The 13,730-nt window shown below is 44.1% G+C and overlaps 1 protein-coding gene and 1 long non-coding RNA gene across 2 annotated transcripts in view; both read right to left on the bottom strand.

Moving 5' to 3' along the window:
- CEMIP (cell migration inducing hyaluronidase 1) overlaps positions 1–13,730 on the bottom strand; it is a 129,537-nt gene that overhangs the window by 44,054 nt on the left and 71,753 nt on the right. The window contains exons 2-4 of the mRNA XM_066328336.1: positions 4,275–4,432; positions 1,242–1,394; positions 439–577 (exon numbers count right to left, since the gene is read on the bottom strand). Of these exons, the coding sequence (XP_066184433.1) occupies positions 439–577; positions 1,242–1,394; positions 4,275–4,350 (368 nt within the window). The 5' untranslated portion in view covers positions 4,351–4,432. The remainder of the gene's footprint in view (positions 1–438; positions 578–1,241; positions 1,395–4,274; positions 4,433–13,730) is intronic.
- The window catches only part of LOC136366782 (uncharacterized), a 31,910-nt gene continuing 29,681 nt past the window's right edge, over positions 11,502–13,730 (bottom strand). Inside the window, exon 4 of the long non-coding RNA XR_010744578.1 lies at positions 11,502–11,810. This is a non-coding gene — a long non-coding RNA (uncharacterized lncRNA). The remainder of the gene's footprint in view (positions 11,811–13,730) is intronic.

Below are 13,730 nucleotides of genomic sequence, written 5' to 3'. Positions count from 1 at the left end.
GGTAAATATGAATTTAGCATCCTTGAAATTTTAAGAGATCCTGTACCGATCTGCAATACATAAATGTATTATCCTTCAGCTCACAATTCCCATACAGAAATAAAGGATGTTTAAGGAGGAGAACTTTCAGACAAAAATAACTTATAAGGTTTTAAGCCTATTCTGGAAAATCAGTTTGAGTTGTGGGAAGGGGCATGCTGATTATCTGGCATGCCTGAACACCCCAGTATTCATAGCTCTGTAGAAGAGAAAAATAACCCCAAACCTGCATCAATTTTTGTGGGTCATTTAAATTGTTTTAAAAGCTACTGGACCTTCCACAGAATACTGATGATAACTACACCTGAGAACATGTAATTTTAAGGAAGATTTTCATTCCCTGATGTTGAAGAGAGACTCCAGAAGATTCTCAGGTAGTATTTTGTCATGTATACTTACCGCCCATATAAGACGATAACCACATTGCCTTGGTAAGGGCACAGCTCACTGCCAATGTGTAACTCTCCATCATTTTCAATGAGAATATGTCTTGTACGCAGAATGATGGGCTGCACATCATCTTTGATGACCAGTTTCCCTAAGTAGAGAAGGTTATGACATTTTGCCTTATCACACAGCAGCTCAAGTGAGGTTCTGGTATCATTGTGCTAAACCCAATGCTGGGCTTCATCTCAGTTTTTGAAAAATTCTATCCCCATACACCCCAAAAAAGCTCTCAATACAAATCCTGAAAACATTGGGGTTTGTTCAGTCCAGTTCTTGAAGAGCACAATTAAGATTTGCATAGAAGAGGACCCATTCGAAACTGAGACAGAAATTTAGAGTTAAGATGAATAAAAGCTATTCATGCCAGCAACACCAGGCCCTATCCTTGGAGACAAAGAGGGACAGAAGCATCTGTCCTGTCCTGAGGTCCTGATAACACAACCACTGCAGAACGATGCTATTGGGCCAGTGGTTTGGTAAAAAAATGTTTTTGAAGCAAATCACAGAAGTAGAGTTGATCATTACACTGAACTACTTGTGCAAATTCTCCAGGCAGGACGGAAAACAGGCTGGTTACAGTGGCTAAAAAATATCTCAGCACCCCAGCTACCACCCAGCCTTGTACTGAGGTCAAGCTGTGTTTACCCACCCGCTCCTCAGCAAGAAGCAAGAAGCTCTCCCAGCATGATCACAGTGATTTAAACAGTCCCAGAGGAGAGCAGGCTGCACCCAGCCCTGCCAGCAGCACATTTTACCTCCGTCAGTGATGTGGATAGAGTGCACAGTTGCAGAAGAGGAGAGAAGCAGCTTCCTGCCATTGTGGATTTCAACGTGGTTTTCTTCGTTGTGACCCGGGTTCCAGATTTCTAACTCAGGATCCCTGTCAGGACATGTGGCAGCTGCTTCTGCTGGACAGAGATGGAGAGTGAGGACAATCAGTGTTTGTTTGGTGTGAGACAGAAAGCTCTGCACCTGGGCATCTTTGCAGAATCATTCAGCATCAGCCTCTTGGCTGACTCCCTGGAACACAGCAACACCTCAGTGCAGCAGGGCACATGTGGGTCACGACCAAAAGAAAACAAACAACAGCTTAAGCTGTATGGTTTTCTGCTTTCTGGAAGAATGGAAAAACCCAATGCAAAGCAGCATTGCAGGGGATGCAGTTTCTAGAAAACTATTGAAAAGGGACTTTAACTGAGCCCTTCCTGCAGTGACATTTAGCTCTGCTCATACCAGCTAGATACAAAGCCCAGGGAAGGTGTTGACAAAAGAATAAAACAGCTACTACCTTTAAAAATGCCCCCAAATACATGCTTTGTTTTATATAAAGATATTTAAATCTTATATATTATATATTTTCATTATACGTTTTCACTGGAGATAGAAAAAGAGATCAAACTAACATGGAAACACCAAGCACCAAGCAATTACCAGTACATGCAGTAACAGAGAGCAACAGGAACCTGACAAGTGTGTCTGGGTTTGTGAGCTTTTCCAGGCAGAAGCAATGAGGATTCATTCACTTTGGGATCACACATCTCCAGTCTTCACACACAAATTTGATGAGGGGCTGCCATGACGTGTTAGTCTGAACAGCTCTCATACCACATCCAAGAGTCTCATGCTGCAACTATTTATTTAAGATAAAATATTTCCCTGATACAACCTCAGTTGAAATGTGAGCCTCATGTTTTACTCTAATCAACAAAACTGTGAGTAGAGTCTCACGTGTGATGCATATTTTCTGAGGGTAGAACCCTTTCTAATCCTAGGAAGCTGAGGTCAGTGGAAGTTTGAACAATGAGTCCTCTGCCTTCAGAAAGGGCTGGGAGTTGTCACCAGCTTTTCAATTTTTATCCCTTGAAACAAAAACACCATGGAGAAAAGTACAGGGCCAGTAGATCAGTGACCATGGGCATGGGATAAACCCTTTGACCTCAGCAGAGTTATGTCTCTGGAACTTGGTACAGTAAAGTTGGGGTTTTGCCCCACAGACACTAATGCCTCCAGGTAATGGAAAGGGCAGTGATGTGAATCTAAGCAAGGAAACGTTTCCTGGTACTGGTGCAGTCGACAGGCAGTTGTTTTGTGCTGCCACTGTGGAACTGGAAGGACATCTGTAATTCCACTGCAACAGAAGCAAAATCTGTCCATCTGCATTCAGTTTCCCCTCACATTCCTCCACCAGCTTCATGTCTTAAGAAAACAATGGAATTGGACCAGCCATGGCTTCAAAGTCTCCAGAGCCCAAATGAATACCAATTTTCAAGGTGATGTTTCATGTGGCCTGCACAGACCTTGTCTCTCTGCAAACTTTTCCCATAGACATGAAGTAAATCAGAGAGGACAAATAATATACCAGGCAGCAAGTCAGATACAGATAAACATTCAGGACCTGATTTTGACACCACTGTGCCAGGTGGAAGCTGGAATTGTATTAGTAATGTCAGAGGCACGCTCTGATTTACAGTAATTGAGAAAAAACAAGCAGGTGTTTCTGGGCTCCTACCAAATGCCACACAGAATTAATGAAAGTTAGAAAAGATAAATATTTCAGACAGGAAATGGGGCTGGCATTATAAATAGATGTTCAAATATAACTGCAATACACACTGACAACGATTTTTTTTTTAAGAGAGCTGTTATTTCCCTGAGAATAAGAATAATAGAAAAATGTGCTCGTGATGAGAAGTGATATAAACCCAAAAGAATCAATTCAAATGTAAAGCTACAATTTATCAATTAGACCGTAATTAATTAATTTAAATGTAAAGGATAAAAATCTTGTTCATTTTTCCATTTACTTGAATATGCTACTATGCAAGGAGCTTCCTGCATAGTCTCAAAAGATGACTTGTGACCCCAAATTCACTATTTTGAAACAGAGAGGCACACAGAGAGTCCTATGGGGAAATCAAGAGGAATTTAGGCTAATGTTTGGGATGACAAACAGAAAAAGCCAACAAACCAGAAGCAGAGCACCCAAATTCCCAGTGTTGTTAACCAATTTGTACCAGGAACTTTGCACATCACCAGCATCTGCTGTGCCAATGACACCATCAGGCTGAGCACCTTCTGCCAGCTGGTCCAGTTACCCTGACAGCTTGATTATTATTTTCATTGTCATTTTTTAAATAAAAGTGCAAATTCTACCCAGCACAAGAAATTAACTGAATGTTTGCTTCTTGACCAAAAGGGCCTGAGCACGACAATGAGGGGTTGCCTCATGCAGCTGCAGTGTTTGGGGCAAGACATATGGTCTCTTTGTTTCAAACAAATACAAACCTCCAAATTAGCTGTATATAGAATATGTAAATGAGGATCCCCTTTTCCCCTTCCCTGAACTGCTTAGTAAAAGAACTGCTTGGAAGAGACAAAACCCAAGGGATAGGGATGTCCCAGGCCAGAGCTTTTTGCTCTCCACATCTGGGCTTGAGGAATGCAGGAGAATTCTTGCCTTCACCTCCCTCAGCCACAGCTATTAGGACCTGAGGTTTCTTTTGCTATTTCTTTGTGGCTGTTTGTTGGGTTTGTGTTTGGTTTAAGAATGTGTGGCAGAGTCTGAGGGATTGCTGAGGGTACTTTCACCTGCTCAGAAATTTCAGTCTGCCACTCCAGCTGCCCTTGACTGGGAATATTGGCACACCAGAAAACTGCTTTTCTCCTGAGTTTTTTCACTCTGTCCTTGACTCTTTTTTATCCAAGGAGTGAAAAGCTGGTCAATCTAAATCTATCAAAAATAGTATTTCAAACCATACCCTTTTTCCCCGTGGCAAGAAAAAACTTACCTGTGCTTACTGAAGAGGCTACAAACAGAAAAAACCCCAAACTTCCAGCCAGATACTTGGAGGTAGGTAGAGCCATTCTTCAGGATTTTTGATTCTCCGTATGGATAGCTGTGAAAAAAGAATACCAAGAAAATGTCACTTTTTTTCCCCCCCACCAGCTCATTCACTGCATACACACACACACACACACACACACACACACACACACACAAAAAGTTAAATCAGCTTTATGCCAGACCACATCCACTCCTGTTCAGCTCGATGGCTGAAAACACTTTTGCATTGATTCAGGACCAGCCTGAACAGAGCAAGGAGCCACGGGCAGCTCCTCACCCTTTGTTTGGTTTAGGATAAAACCCACTCGGGAATCCAAATAGACACTCAGAAAGCAGCCACCAGCTGTAACCAAAAACGCCTTAGGAATGCGGCATAAACACATCCAGTGTCAGGACTCTCTAGGGCTGCATATTCACATGTGCTAAAAAGTAATGAAACACAACAGAGAAGGCGTTTGCAGAGTGACAAATTTTCGTGGAGGAACCTTTCTGTGGCACCTCTCTCCCCCCGAAGTACCCACACATTTTTTGCAATGGTGTTTTGTGTAACCCCCAGATAAACCGTACTCACACTTCCAACCTGAAGCATGCAGTTTCTTAGATTTCAGATCTAAGAAAATATTGTCTGTTTAGTGTGCCAGCTCAGAATTTTCTTGTAAAACCAAAAGCTCCTTTTGAAACCAGTCTACCTAATGTTGTTTTTGTTTCCTCCGTAGCCAACCCCCAGCAAAAACAAACCAGCAGTGTCATGAAAGTCAAAGTTAGAATTAATGTGATTCTCTCTGGTCTCCAGTGATTGATTCTGCAGCTCTGCCCCGGGCTCATGACAATTTATTGACATGTGTATTCACAGGGAGGCAAGGACATTCACTTCTGTATTCATAAGGCACTGTTTAAAATTCACATGTTGTCCTTGGAGTCTTTAGGTTTTATCATATACCGGTGTCTGGGCAATATCAAAGACATTTATTTGTAGCTGTCATGTCACATCCCACTAATGTAACAGGATAAATGTATGCATCACACAGTTTAGTTCAAAACAAAAAAAGCATTGAAAAACAATTCCATGGTACCCCAAATTCTTTAGGGCAAAAACACATGTTATTTTCATGTCACTTGTTAATATAAGCTAAAAAACAACAACAAAAACACAAGAAAAAGAATGGAAGAAGCCAGGATTTATTCTGGAGCAAATTTTGTAGTGTATATGTAAAATACATCTGTACTGTTTGTAAGGATGACACAGATCAAAAATAGCATTAGGAGCAGATTTTACAGGAAATATTTTGCCAGGGAAATATTTGTTTTCTTTGGTACAGTGTATTTGACAGCCCTGAGCTCTAGAAACAGCATAGACTCAGGGCTTGGTAGAGTCTATCAGGTGCTGAAATGCTGTTACAGAGCAGTGGAAGAGAGGAATGCACTTAGCAACACTATAACTTTGGATGATATACATTATCAGAGAGCAGCGCTGTCGCCATGGAATTTGTGCCAGAACCAGGCTGCACGTGTCTGACATTTTAACAGCATTAACCATCAACATGGGATAAGCCAGAGCTCTTTCAAAGAAACGTTATTAGAGGTACACCCAAAGTCCAGCAGTCACCATTAAGATGCCAAGATTTATTAGTGATTATTACACAGCCTGATCTGCAGACCCAGCCATTAGGCTCTGCTCTAACCATTGAGGAAGAAGTAAATAAGAGGCAAGACCACAGGATGGTCACTGCAGATAAACAGGGTTTCTCAGAGTGTGGACACATCTGTGTGCTAGTGCTCCATAAAGCCAGGATCCAACCAGTGAGGTTCTGGTCATAAAATACATTCAGATGATATAAGAGTTCACAGGAATAAAAAGAAGAGATTGTTTTTTTGACAGTAGCATGCATTTGCTCTCCTATTGCTGTGTAGGTAGCAAAGAAATGTCTTTGTTCTGACCCATTAAAAGCTCAGAGGAGCATCTCTGTTCTGGCCAGCTCACGACCTTACCCCTGACACAAACCTGTAGCAAACTGGTAGAAAACTACATCAAGAAATTTCTCATCCTTTGCTTTCTGCAGAGCCAAGAACTGCACAGTACTTACCATCAGGTTGTGCAAAATGGCTTCTGGTTTTATATCCCCTGTTGCTCACCAGGGACTGCTTCCCTGAGGGCATCCATCTTCATCAGCAGAGATCAAAACAAGCAATCAGACACTGGGAAGACATGTCATTTTCAGAGGCATCAGCTGTGCGCCAGCGCTCTGATGTTTTCGCAGTGTCTGATCTGCCACAGTCCAAAGAATATTCTGCTTATTTTGTGGCTGAGCTAGGGTTTGATTCGGCTCACACCGAGTTCATTGCAGTGTTAGTATTAACTGGCACTCGGGTTGGAAAGGCTGGGAGCCAAGAGGGCCAAGAGGATCCGACTCCTCTGATTCAGCTCTGACTAACACCGGGCTGGAAAAATGCTGCTCGGAGGATAATCTCAGGAATTTTCCTTCAAACCCTCTCAATTAAGCACCTTTCCCAAACACTAGGCGCAAGCGGTGGCATGTCTGGTTTGATTGTTTGGTACAAGAGGAGGGAGAGACAGTGATCCTGTGTGCTGGGGCAGGCTCAGGAGCAGTTATCTCCTGCCAGGCAGCTCTTCCTCGGCTCAGCACTGGGAGCCACGTGGGGATACAGCCACACATCCTTGAACAGGCGCCACGCTCCTGACTCCAGCTCTGATGTAACCACCAGTGTCAACAAATCTCCCTGCAGATTCGGGCACTCAGAGCACAAGGGCCATGCAAGTGGCTGCCTAAGCCTATCATCTCCAGCCTTCCTCAAATACCATCTGGGACTTCTCTCCTGGGTGAGAAAAGCTTTTATATCTAGCCATTAAAAGCTGCCTGGCAATGGCAAGTGGGGACTCATATCCTTGGATCTGGCAAGGCAGGCTCTCTGAAATGATTCCCAGCTGCTGAGCTTTTCCAAAAAGTGAACAATAGCAGCAGACAATGCTAAAAGTAGATGCAGGAAACCATTAGTCCTCAGCTGGCTGCTACTGCAGGTGTCAGCAGCGATGCTGTACTAGAAAGCACACTGCAGAGAGCAATGCCTATCCACCACCCTTCCCACGGTTTTAGTGCTGGAGGCAACGCAGTGCAGACAATTCTGAGAACAAAACAGTGAAGAAATGCTCTGAGGAAGCTGCATTGTCACAGGTGTCGTGGTGGGGTCACACAGACACCCTGAATCTGAAGGGTTAGAGCAGAGTTTCTGGGGAGGCGCCAGAAGCACACACGGTGACTCGCCCCCTTGCACAGCTCTGGGCCAACCACCCAAACCTGGCAACAAAATTTTTAAAAGTTACTCTCAGTACTGGGTGTTAGAAGTGCTTTTGAAGACTGGCTTGACATTCTTTGGAGGAGGTACCTTCAGAATCAGCTGGAGACAGCTCCTTTCAGTATGTCAAGCAAGGCATAATGGGATCATTCACAACCCATTAAAAATGAGGCAAGGACTGGAAAAAGGAGCAGCTACCTGATCTTTCCTGAAAAAGATGTCAGCCGGGGGCAGCAAACCATGTGGCTTGTGCTGCTGCTGCTGCCCAGTGAAGGAGACCACCGACCTGCATGGGGGCAAAGCGGGGATCCAGCACCATCCCCAGGGAACAGGGAGAGCTCACAGAGAGAAGGGGCATTTCAGCCTGATGGGCAGTGAACTCTCAGCAGACACCAAACTGCCCAGGTGCCTGGGATGACCTCGGAGTAAAATCTCTGCTCCCCAGGGGCCCCCTCTGCAAGGGAGGTGCTGTCAGAGACCACGATGGGTCAGTACCAGGGCCTGACCTGGAGTACATGGTGCTCCAAGCCCAGAGCCTCCCACGGCCAGCATTGATGCCAAGGTTGCAGCAGTTTGATTGCCAGGTCTGATTCCTGCTACATCTGTCCTCATGCATATGCAGAGAGGCCAGCATCGATTTGGAAGCTGATCCTGAGAGAGGGAGGAGCTGTTTAATTAACGCCTCTGCTCCCTTCTTGCTGACACTGCATGGCAGCAGGTCCCCTCACCCTGCTCATGGAATTTTGCATTTCAGCCCCGGCTGAGAAGATGGATTTGAGGTGCACGTTTGCTTTTCTGACCTGAGAACATGCCAGCCCTCGCTACAGTGACATACAGAGGAGATTTTCACACACCCAGCCACAGGCACAGCTAAAGCCTTCAGAAAATAAACACAGGAATTTCTGGGGATTGCTAATGGAAATGCTGTTCAGTCCCAGTGCATGGCAGCAGCATAGCTGCCTCTGCTCCACATCATTTTCTTGTGCTTGCCACCCACACATCAGCTGCTCGTTTTTACTAGCAAGAAGAGGAAGATTAAACTCAGGAACAGGCTTTAATTCTCAATGAATCAATACTGGAGTCAAAAGCAACATTCTGACTGTTTTCCCAGTGAACCTTGGTTTCTTATAAATTTATCTAATAACTTTCCCAACAAGAAGGTTCTGCTCACATATATTCTGTATAAACATCACTGCAAGTCCCTTGGTTACTGATGTTCGTAAAAATAGATTCTGAATGAGGAGCAGGAGTGAGAGGAAAATTTTACAATTAATAAATTAAAGAAAATCTAAGGTGTTTGCTAATTTGTTGTAATATTGGCAAACTATTTTGAGACAGAAATAAAAGGGGGGAAGTACGGGTTTTAAATCTATGCTTTTTTAAAGAATGTACCTTTTTTTTTAGAGGTTTATGGACTTTGAAGAGGAAAGGAAACAATTTTTGGCTCTGTTTAAACAAAATCATTTGCAATTCCCATCACTCCACCCATCCGAGGCTGACTGACTCCCAATTTCACATGCTTTTGAAGTGCTCAGCATTTCCCTGAGTTAAACCCTCCTCCACCACATGAAGTTTTCAAAGCACCAAAGGAGTGGGAAGCTGAGCCCCGTTTGCTGAGGCTCAGGGTGCACTGACACTGCTGTGCCTGCTGCCAGCCAAGCTCCTGCTTCCAAGGGATGTCACAGCCATTGCAGAACTGCTCTGGGGGTGACCAGAATGGCCACACACCCTGAGTGCATGGGATGTGCTGGAGATCCCTGGGTTAGCAGCCAGTCCATGAGGACTCCAGCATGGGGGTGGATATCCTCGGGAAATCCCCAGGAGGAGCAGGACAGCCTCCTGCAAACACAACGTCCACGCAGCACTTACCCCACAGCTTCACACACACAGGCTCCTGGTGCATGCCAAGTGAGCAGCAGCCTTTGAAAACATCCCCTGAATGTCCCAGCAGTCCCTGGAGGAGCTGTACCCTCTGCAGAGCGTCCCTGGTTAAAGGGCTCTTTGCCCTCCCAAGTAAGGAAAGTGAGAGCTGCGGCTGAAGAGGATCACAGCATCCTGAATCCTCTTCAAACTGCTGCTTTTAACTACCCAAATAACTGCATCAGGATGTAAATATTTTTCTTTTTGCTTTTGTGGTACTTCACTGTTTGCATCTGGCTCGCCACGACTCCACGCCTTCCTCTCCAGGACATTTGCCATTTGCTCTCCTTCTAGGGCGGGAGGAGGAATAGAGATTTTTCAGAGGTTTAGGCACATTCCTCTCCTTCTTTCACTAGGCTCTTCCTTTGCTAATTGTTTAGTCTCAGCCTGGGGTTAGAGCTCTGCAAAGTTTTATTGGGATCCAGGGTCTGGACATGTCACAGATTATCAAATAAATCTCCAAGAAGTTAAATGCTGGCTCTGTAAGTACTTGCTCAAGTCCTGGGCATATGCTTACGAGCCAAAAACATCTCGCTCTTTTTCCTCTCTACAGCATCAGAAATCACAACAATTAGATATTAACAGGAGTTCAGAAGGACTTCAGGGATCTCCCTAGAGGGTCAGTTCCAGCTGCTCAGGCTACTGTACCAATTCTCATCCCCGTGATATCCCGTGCATCGCAATTTATGTTACTTTTACTGAGCAGCATCACTGATTTCTTCGCTTTCTGGCATGCCAGGACTTCTTCCCTAGCCCACACATCTCTCATCTCTCCTACCTGGTGTGGGGATGGAGCCACAGCTTCCTCTTCTGCCTGTAAACCTTCTGGGTATCCTCTCACCCCACACCAGAGACAAGTGTCCCATCCAAGGTACTCAGTCCCCACTCAGAGGCACGATGTCAGCTGGCCAGCGTGTGGATGCCAGAGCAACTCACTCACCAGGGAGCAGAAGTCTGGCCAACAAAACACTAACCTTTCCCTGTAGCAACTTCTTTGGCCATTTCAGAGAATTCCAAAGGATCTACAGGACATCAGTTAAGAAACATTCACCCACCTGTTTGAACAGCCCATGAGCCCATGTTATTCAGTGACAGGGGTGATCTGAAATCACCTGTCCCTTCATGTTGTCACCAAGTTGCATCATGTTCAAACCCAAGTGACTCTTTCATCATTTTGGAGTCACTTTGTGCTTAACTGCAGTCAGTGAGGTCATCAGTTTTTTCTCACTTTGCATATAAATCTCAGGTTTTGTCTTTACTTCAAACAGCTGCAGCATAGACATAAAGCACAGAGAATTAGCCAATAATACTGGCAATATTTCAGTCCTCAACTGGAGCAGAAAGTCGATACAAGCATTGCCTGAGAGGAACACAAGACTTTACCCTAAGCAGCACGTACTTTATCCAGGGTTTTATTCCTGTAGGTCTTTAATTAAATGCTCACATCAGTTAGACAAACATCATTTGACTAATCATTAGCTTCAGACAGAAACACATTTATAACTCCTTGTTGTGCTCTGTGCTGCGTTCGATTAGAAGACACTGTCACAAGATCACTGCACACTGACAAGCAGATGCAGCTGAGTTCACCTAAGATACCACAGCAGATAGATACTTTTTTTTAAAAAAAAAAGAAGACACTAATGGATAAAAGCAGTAATGAAGGGAGAATTCCCTACCTTTGCTTAAGTTCATGTTTCCCTGGAATTGCTGAATTTCCGTGCCGAATTTCATCTGTAGTCCCACGGTTACCACAGAGCAGCTCTTGCCTTTAAAACTTACCTTTCAATACCAAATCAGAGATATGTTGAAACACTTCCCCTGGGGGAGGGCAGCCCACAGACTGCTCCTGTTCTGCTCTGTAAGGCACTGGTTGAAAAACAAAGCTCTACCACAGAGTGTAAGGTGAGAATATATTTATTGCCTATGAATTATACAAGTGAACACCATGGTTTGGTACAGTCTTGTAAGAACAGCAGGTTTTGGTGCTGCTGGGCTCTGCCTGGCTGGTGCTCCCCAGCAGCGCTAACCCCGGGGCACCCCAGCCTTTGCAGAGATGTGCTCCAAGCAGGTCTGAGAAAAGAGCAAGTTTTAGTGGCTCAACAGTATTATCAGGACACTGATATTCTTTTCAGCTTCAAGGGAACATAATGCTGCAGAGGAGCAGCTTTCTGATAACTAGCATGATTAAAGGCTTTGATCCAAGATGGTTTGGCTTGTCCTTTATAGCCAAGCATGTCAAAACTCCCTGAAAAAGAGACACAAGGAGAGAAGTAACTCTCTGGGTGTGGCAGTTCACTTACCAGCAGCTCAGCTTGGGATCCCTCCACACATCATGGAAATTTATTTGGCCTTATTTTATTTCTTGAATTAAAATAACAGAACATACAGGAGAAAGCATGGGGAATGGAAGTGGGAATGAGCCTCACTGAAACTGTAAACTTGCTGCATCATGGATCTGCTGGTATTTCAACAGCCTAAGCCAGGTGCCCAGATGACAGTTAGCAGGAATATTGCTTCGCTCTTTTTTTAAAAATAATACTGTTACTTTCTCTTATTTAACTACCTGAAAATGGTTAGGCACTTTGAATCCTTCTTTTATTGGTTTACATCTGTTTCATCCTATTATGCCTTAACTATCCCTCATGTTGACTCTGCTCTGGTCCTCTGCTGTCCCAAAGTACAAAGACATTATGTATTCTTCCATTTTAATAATAAGGTCTTGTGTTTATATTATGCTTTTCATTGCAAAGGCTCCCAAGGCTATTTGCAGCTGGCTGGATCGAGACTATTCCTGTAAACACTTCTAATTTAAATAAGGTTTTGCAAAACCAGGAAACAAGACCTTAAATCCTGATCCCGCTGGGGTCAAAAGGATTGGGGTATTTTTTGCATTATCCCAGGCAGAAGCAATGTATGCTGGGGAGAAATGCTCCAGCCTGCCTTGAAACACAGCTAGGAGCAGTCCTGGAGCTGTGAAGTCAAATAGTCCAAATACCTGAACCAGCAGGAGCAAGCTCATGGAGCAGAAGATAATTACCCAGACTGGAAACCAGGGCAGGCACACGGGTGACCACCCTTGCCCTTAGGAAAGGCAAAACAGGGGCAGCTGGTGATCAGCCAGCAGCAGCTCAGTCCCACTGCCAGTCATCAGCATCCCACCGACCTGGAAGGGCCAGGACAGGACCCCCAGCCAGTGTCCCCAGGATGGAGCTGGCCCTGCCTGCTGCTTCTTGTGCCCCTGGAGGGGACCAAACCGTGCTCCCAAAACAGCCAAGAGGGTGGCACATGTGGTTCAGGGAATAACGTTTGGCAAAACAAACAAACAAACAAAATTTCCTTTTTAATCAAAAAATTCCTTTCAAAACTATTCGGGGCTTTGATGAAAGAATGAAACAATAAAGTTTCAGGACAAAAACAGAAAAGAAAACCTCAAGCTTTTGCTTTTCAAAGGATGAAAGAAGAAGCAGCTTCTCAGGAATCAAACATGCACTGAAATGAAATCACTGCCTCTGCTGTAAAGACTGTGTTGTCCTCCCCTGGAAAGGTCATAGCAATGAGCTTTGAAACTCCAACCAGAAATTGATGTGAATTTCTGTAAAGCAATGGGAAAAAAGTTCCCAACCCCCTGTAACCTGCTCCCCCTCCTCCACCCAAAAGACAAGAAGCTGGAAGTATAGTCCATTTTCCATCTCATCTCTGCATGAGGGCCCAAAATCTGCATCAAGTTTGGTGACTGTTTCCTTGATTTCCTTATCACTCATATTATTCATCCAAGCCTGGACTCAATAGCCTCTAGTTTTCCAGAATGAAACCCAGCATGGATTTTCTGGATCAATGATACCAATTAATTTCTTGCAGCAATACAAGGTAAAATTGTAATAAGGACTCTACCAAACTGTTGATTTTACTTTCCTTCTATCCAAAACAATGAATAGCTCTTATTTCACTGCAGACTGCTTTCTTTTTCATCAACTTTTCAGGTTATAATTGTTTTTCCTCACAAAGGAGTGGAAATTTAGAGAATCTTTATTGAATCAGTCTCCTTTTTTTTCCTTTTTTTTGTTAGAAAAACAAGCTCCCTTTAGGATGAAAAATTTGCAGCATACAACTTCTCACTGGCAAAGTGGAGTCAATATTCTGAAACAACTCCCCTATTTCTCACCCT

Source organism: Sylvia atricapilla, chromosome 13 (assembly GCF_009819655.1).
Source record: "Sylvia atricapilla isolate bSylAtr1 chromosome 13, bSylAtr1.pri, whole genome shotgun sequence".
Classification (NCBI taxonomy): domain Eukaryota; kingdom Metazoa; phylum Chordata; class Aves; order Passeriformes; family Sylviidae; genus Sylvia; species Sylvia atricapilla.
Note: the sequence above shows the minus strand (reverse complement) of the source record. Positions and strands in the feature narration are given on the sequence as shown.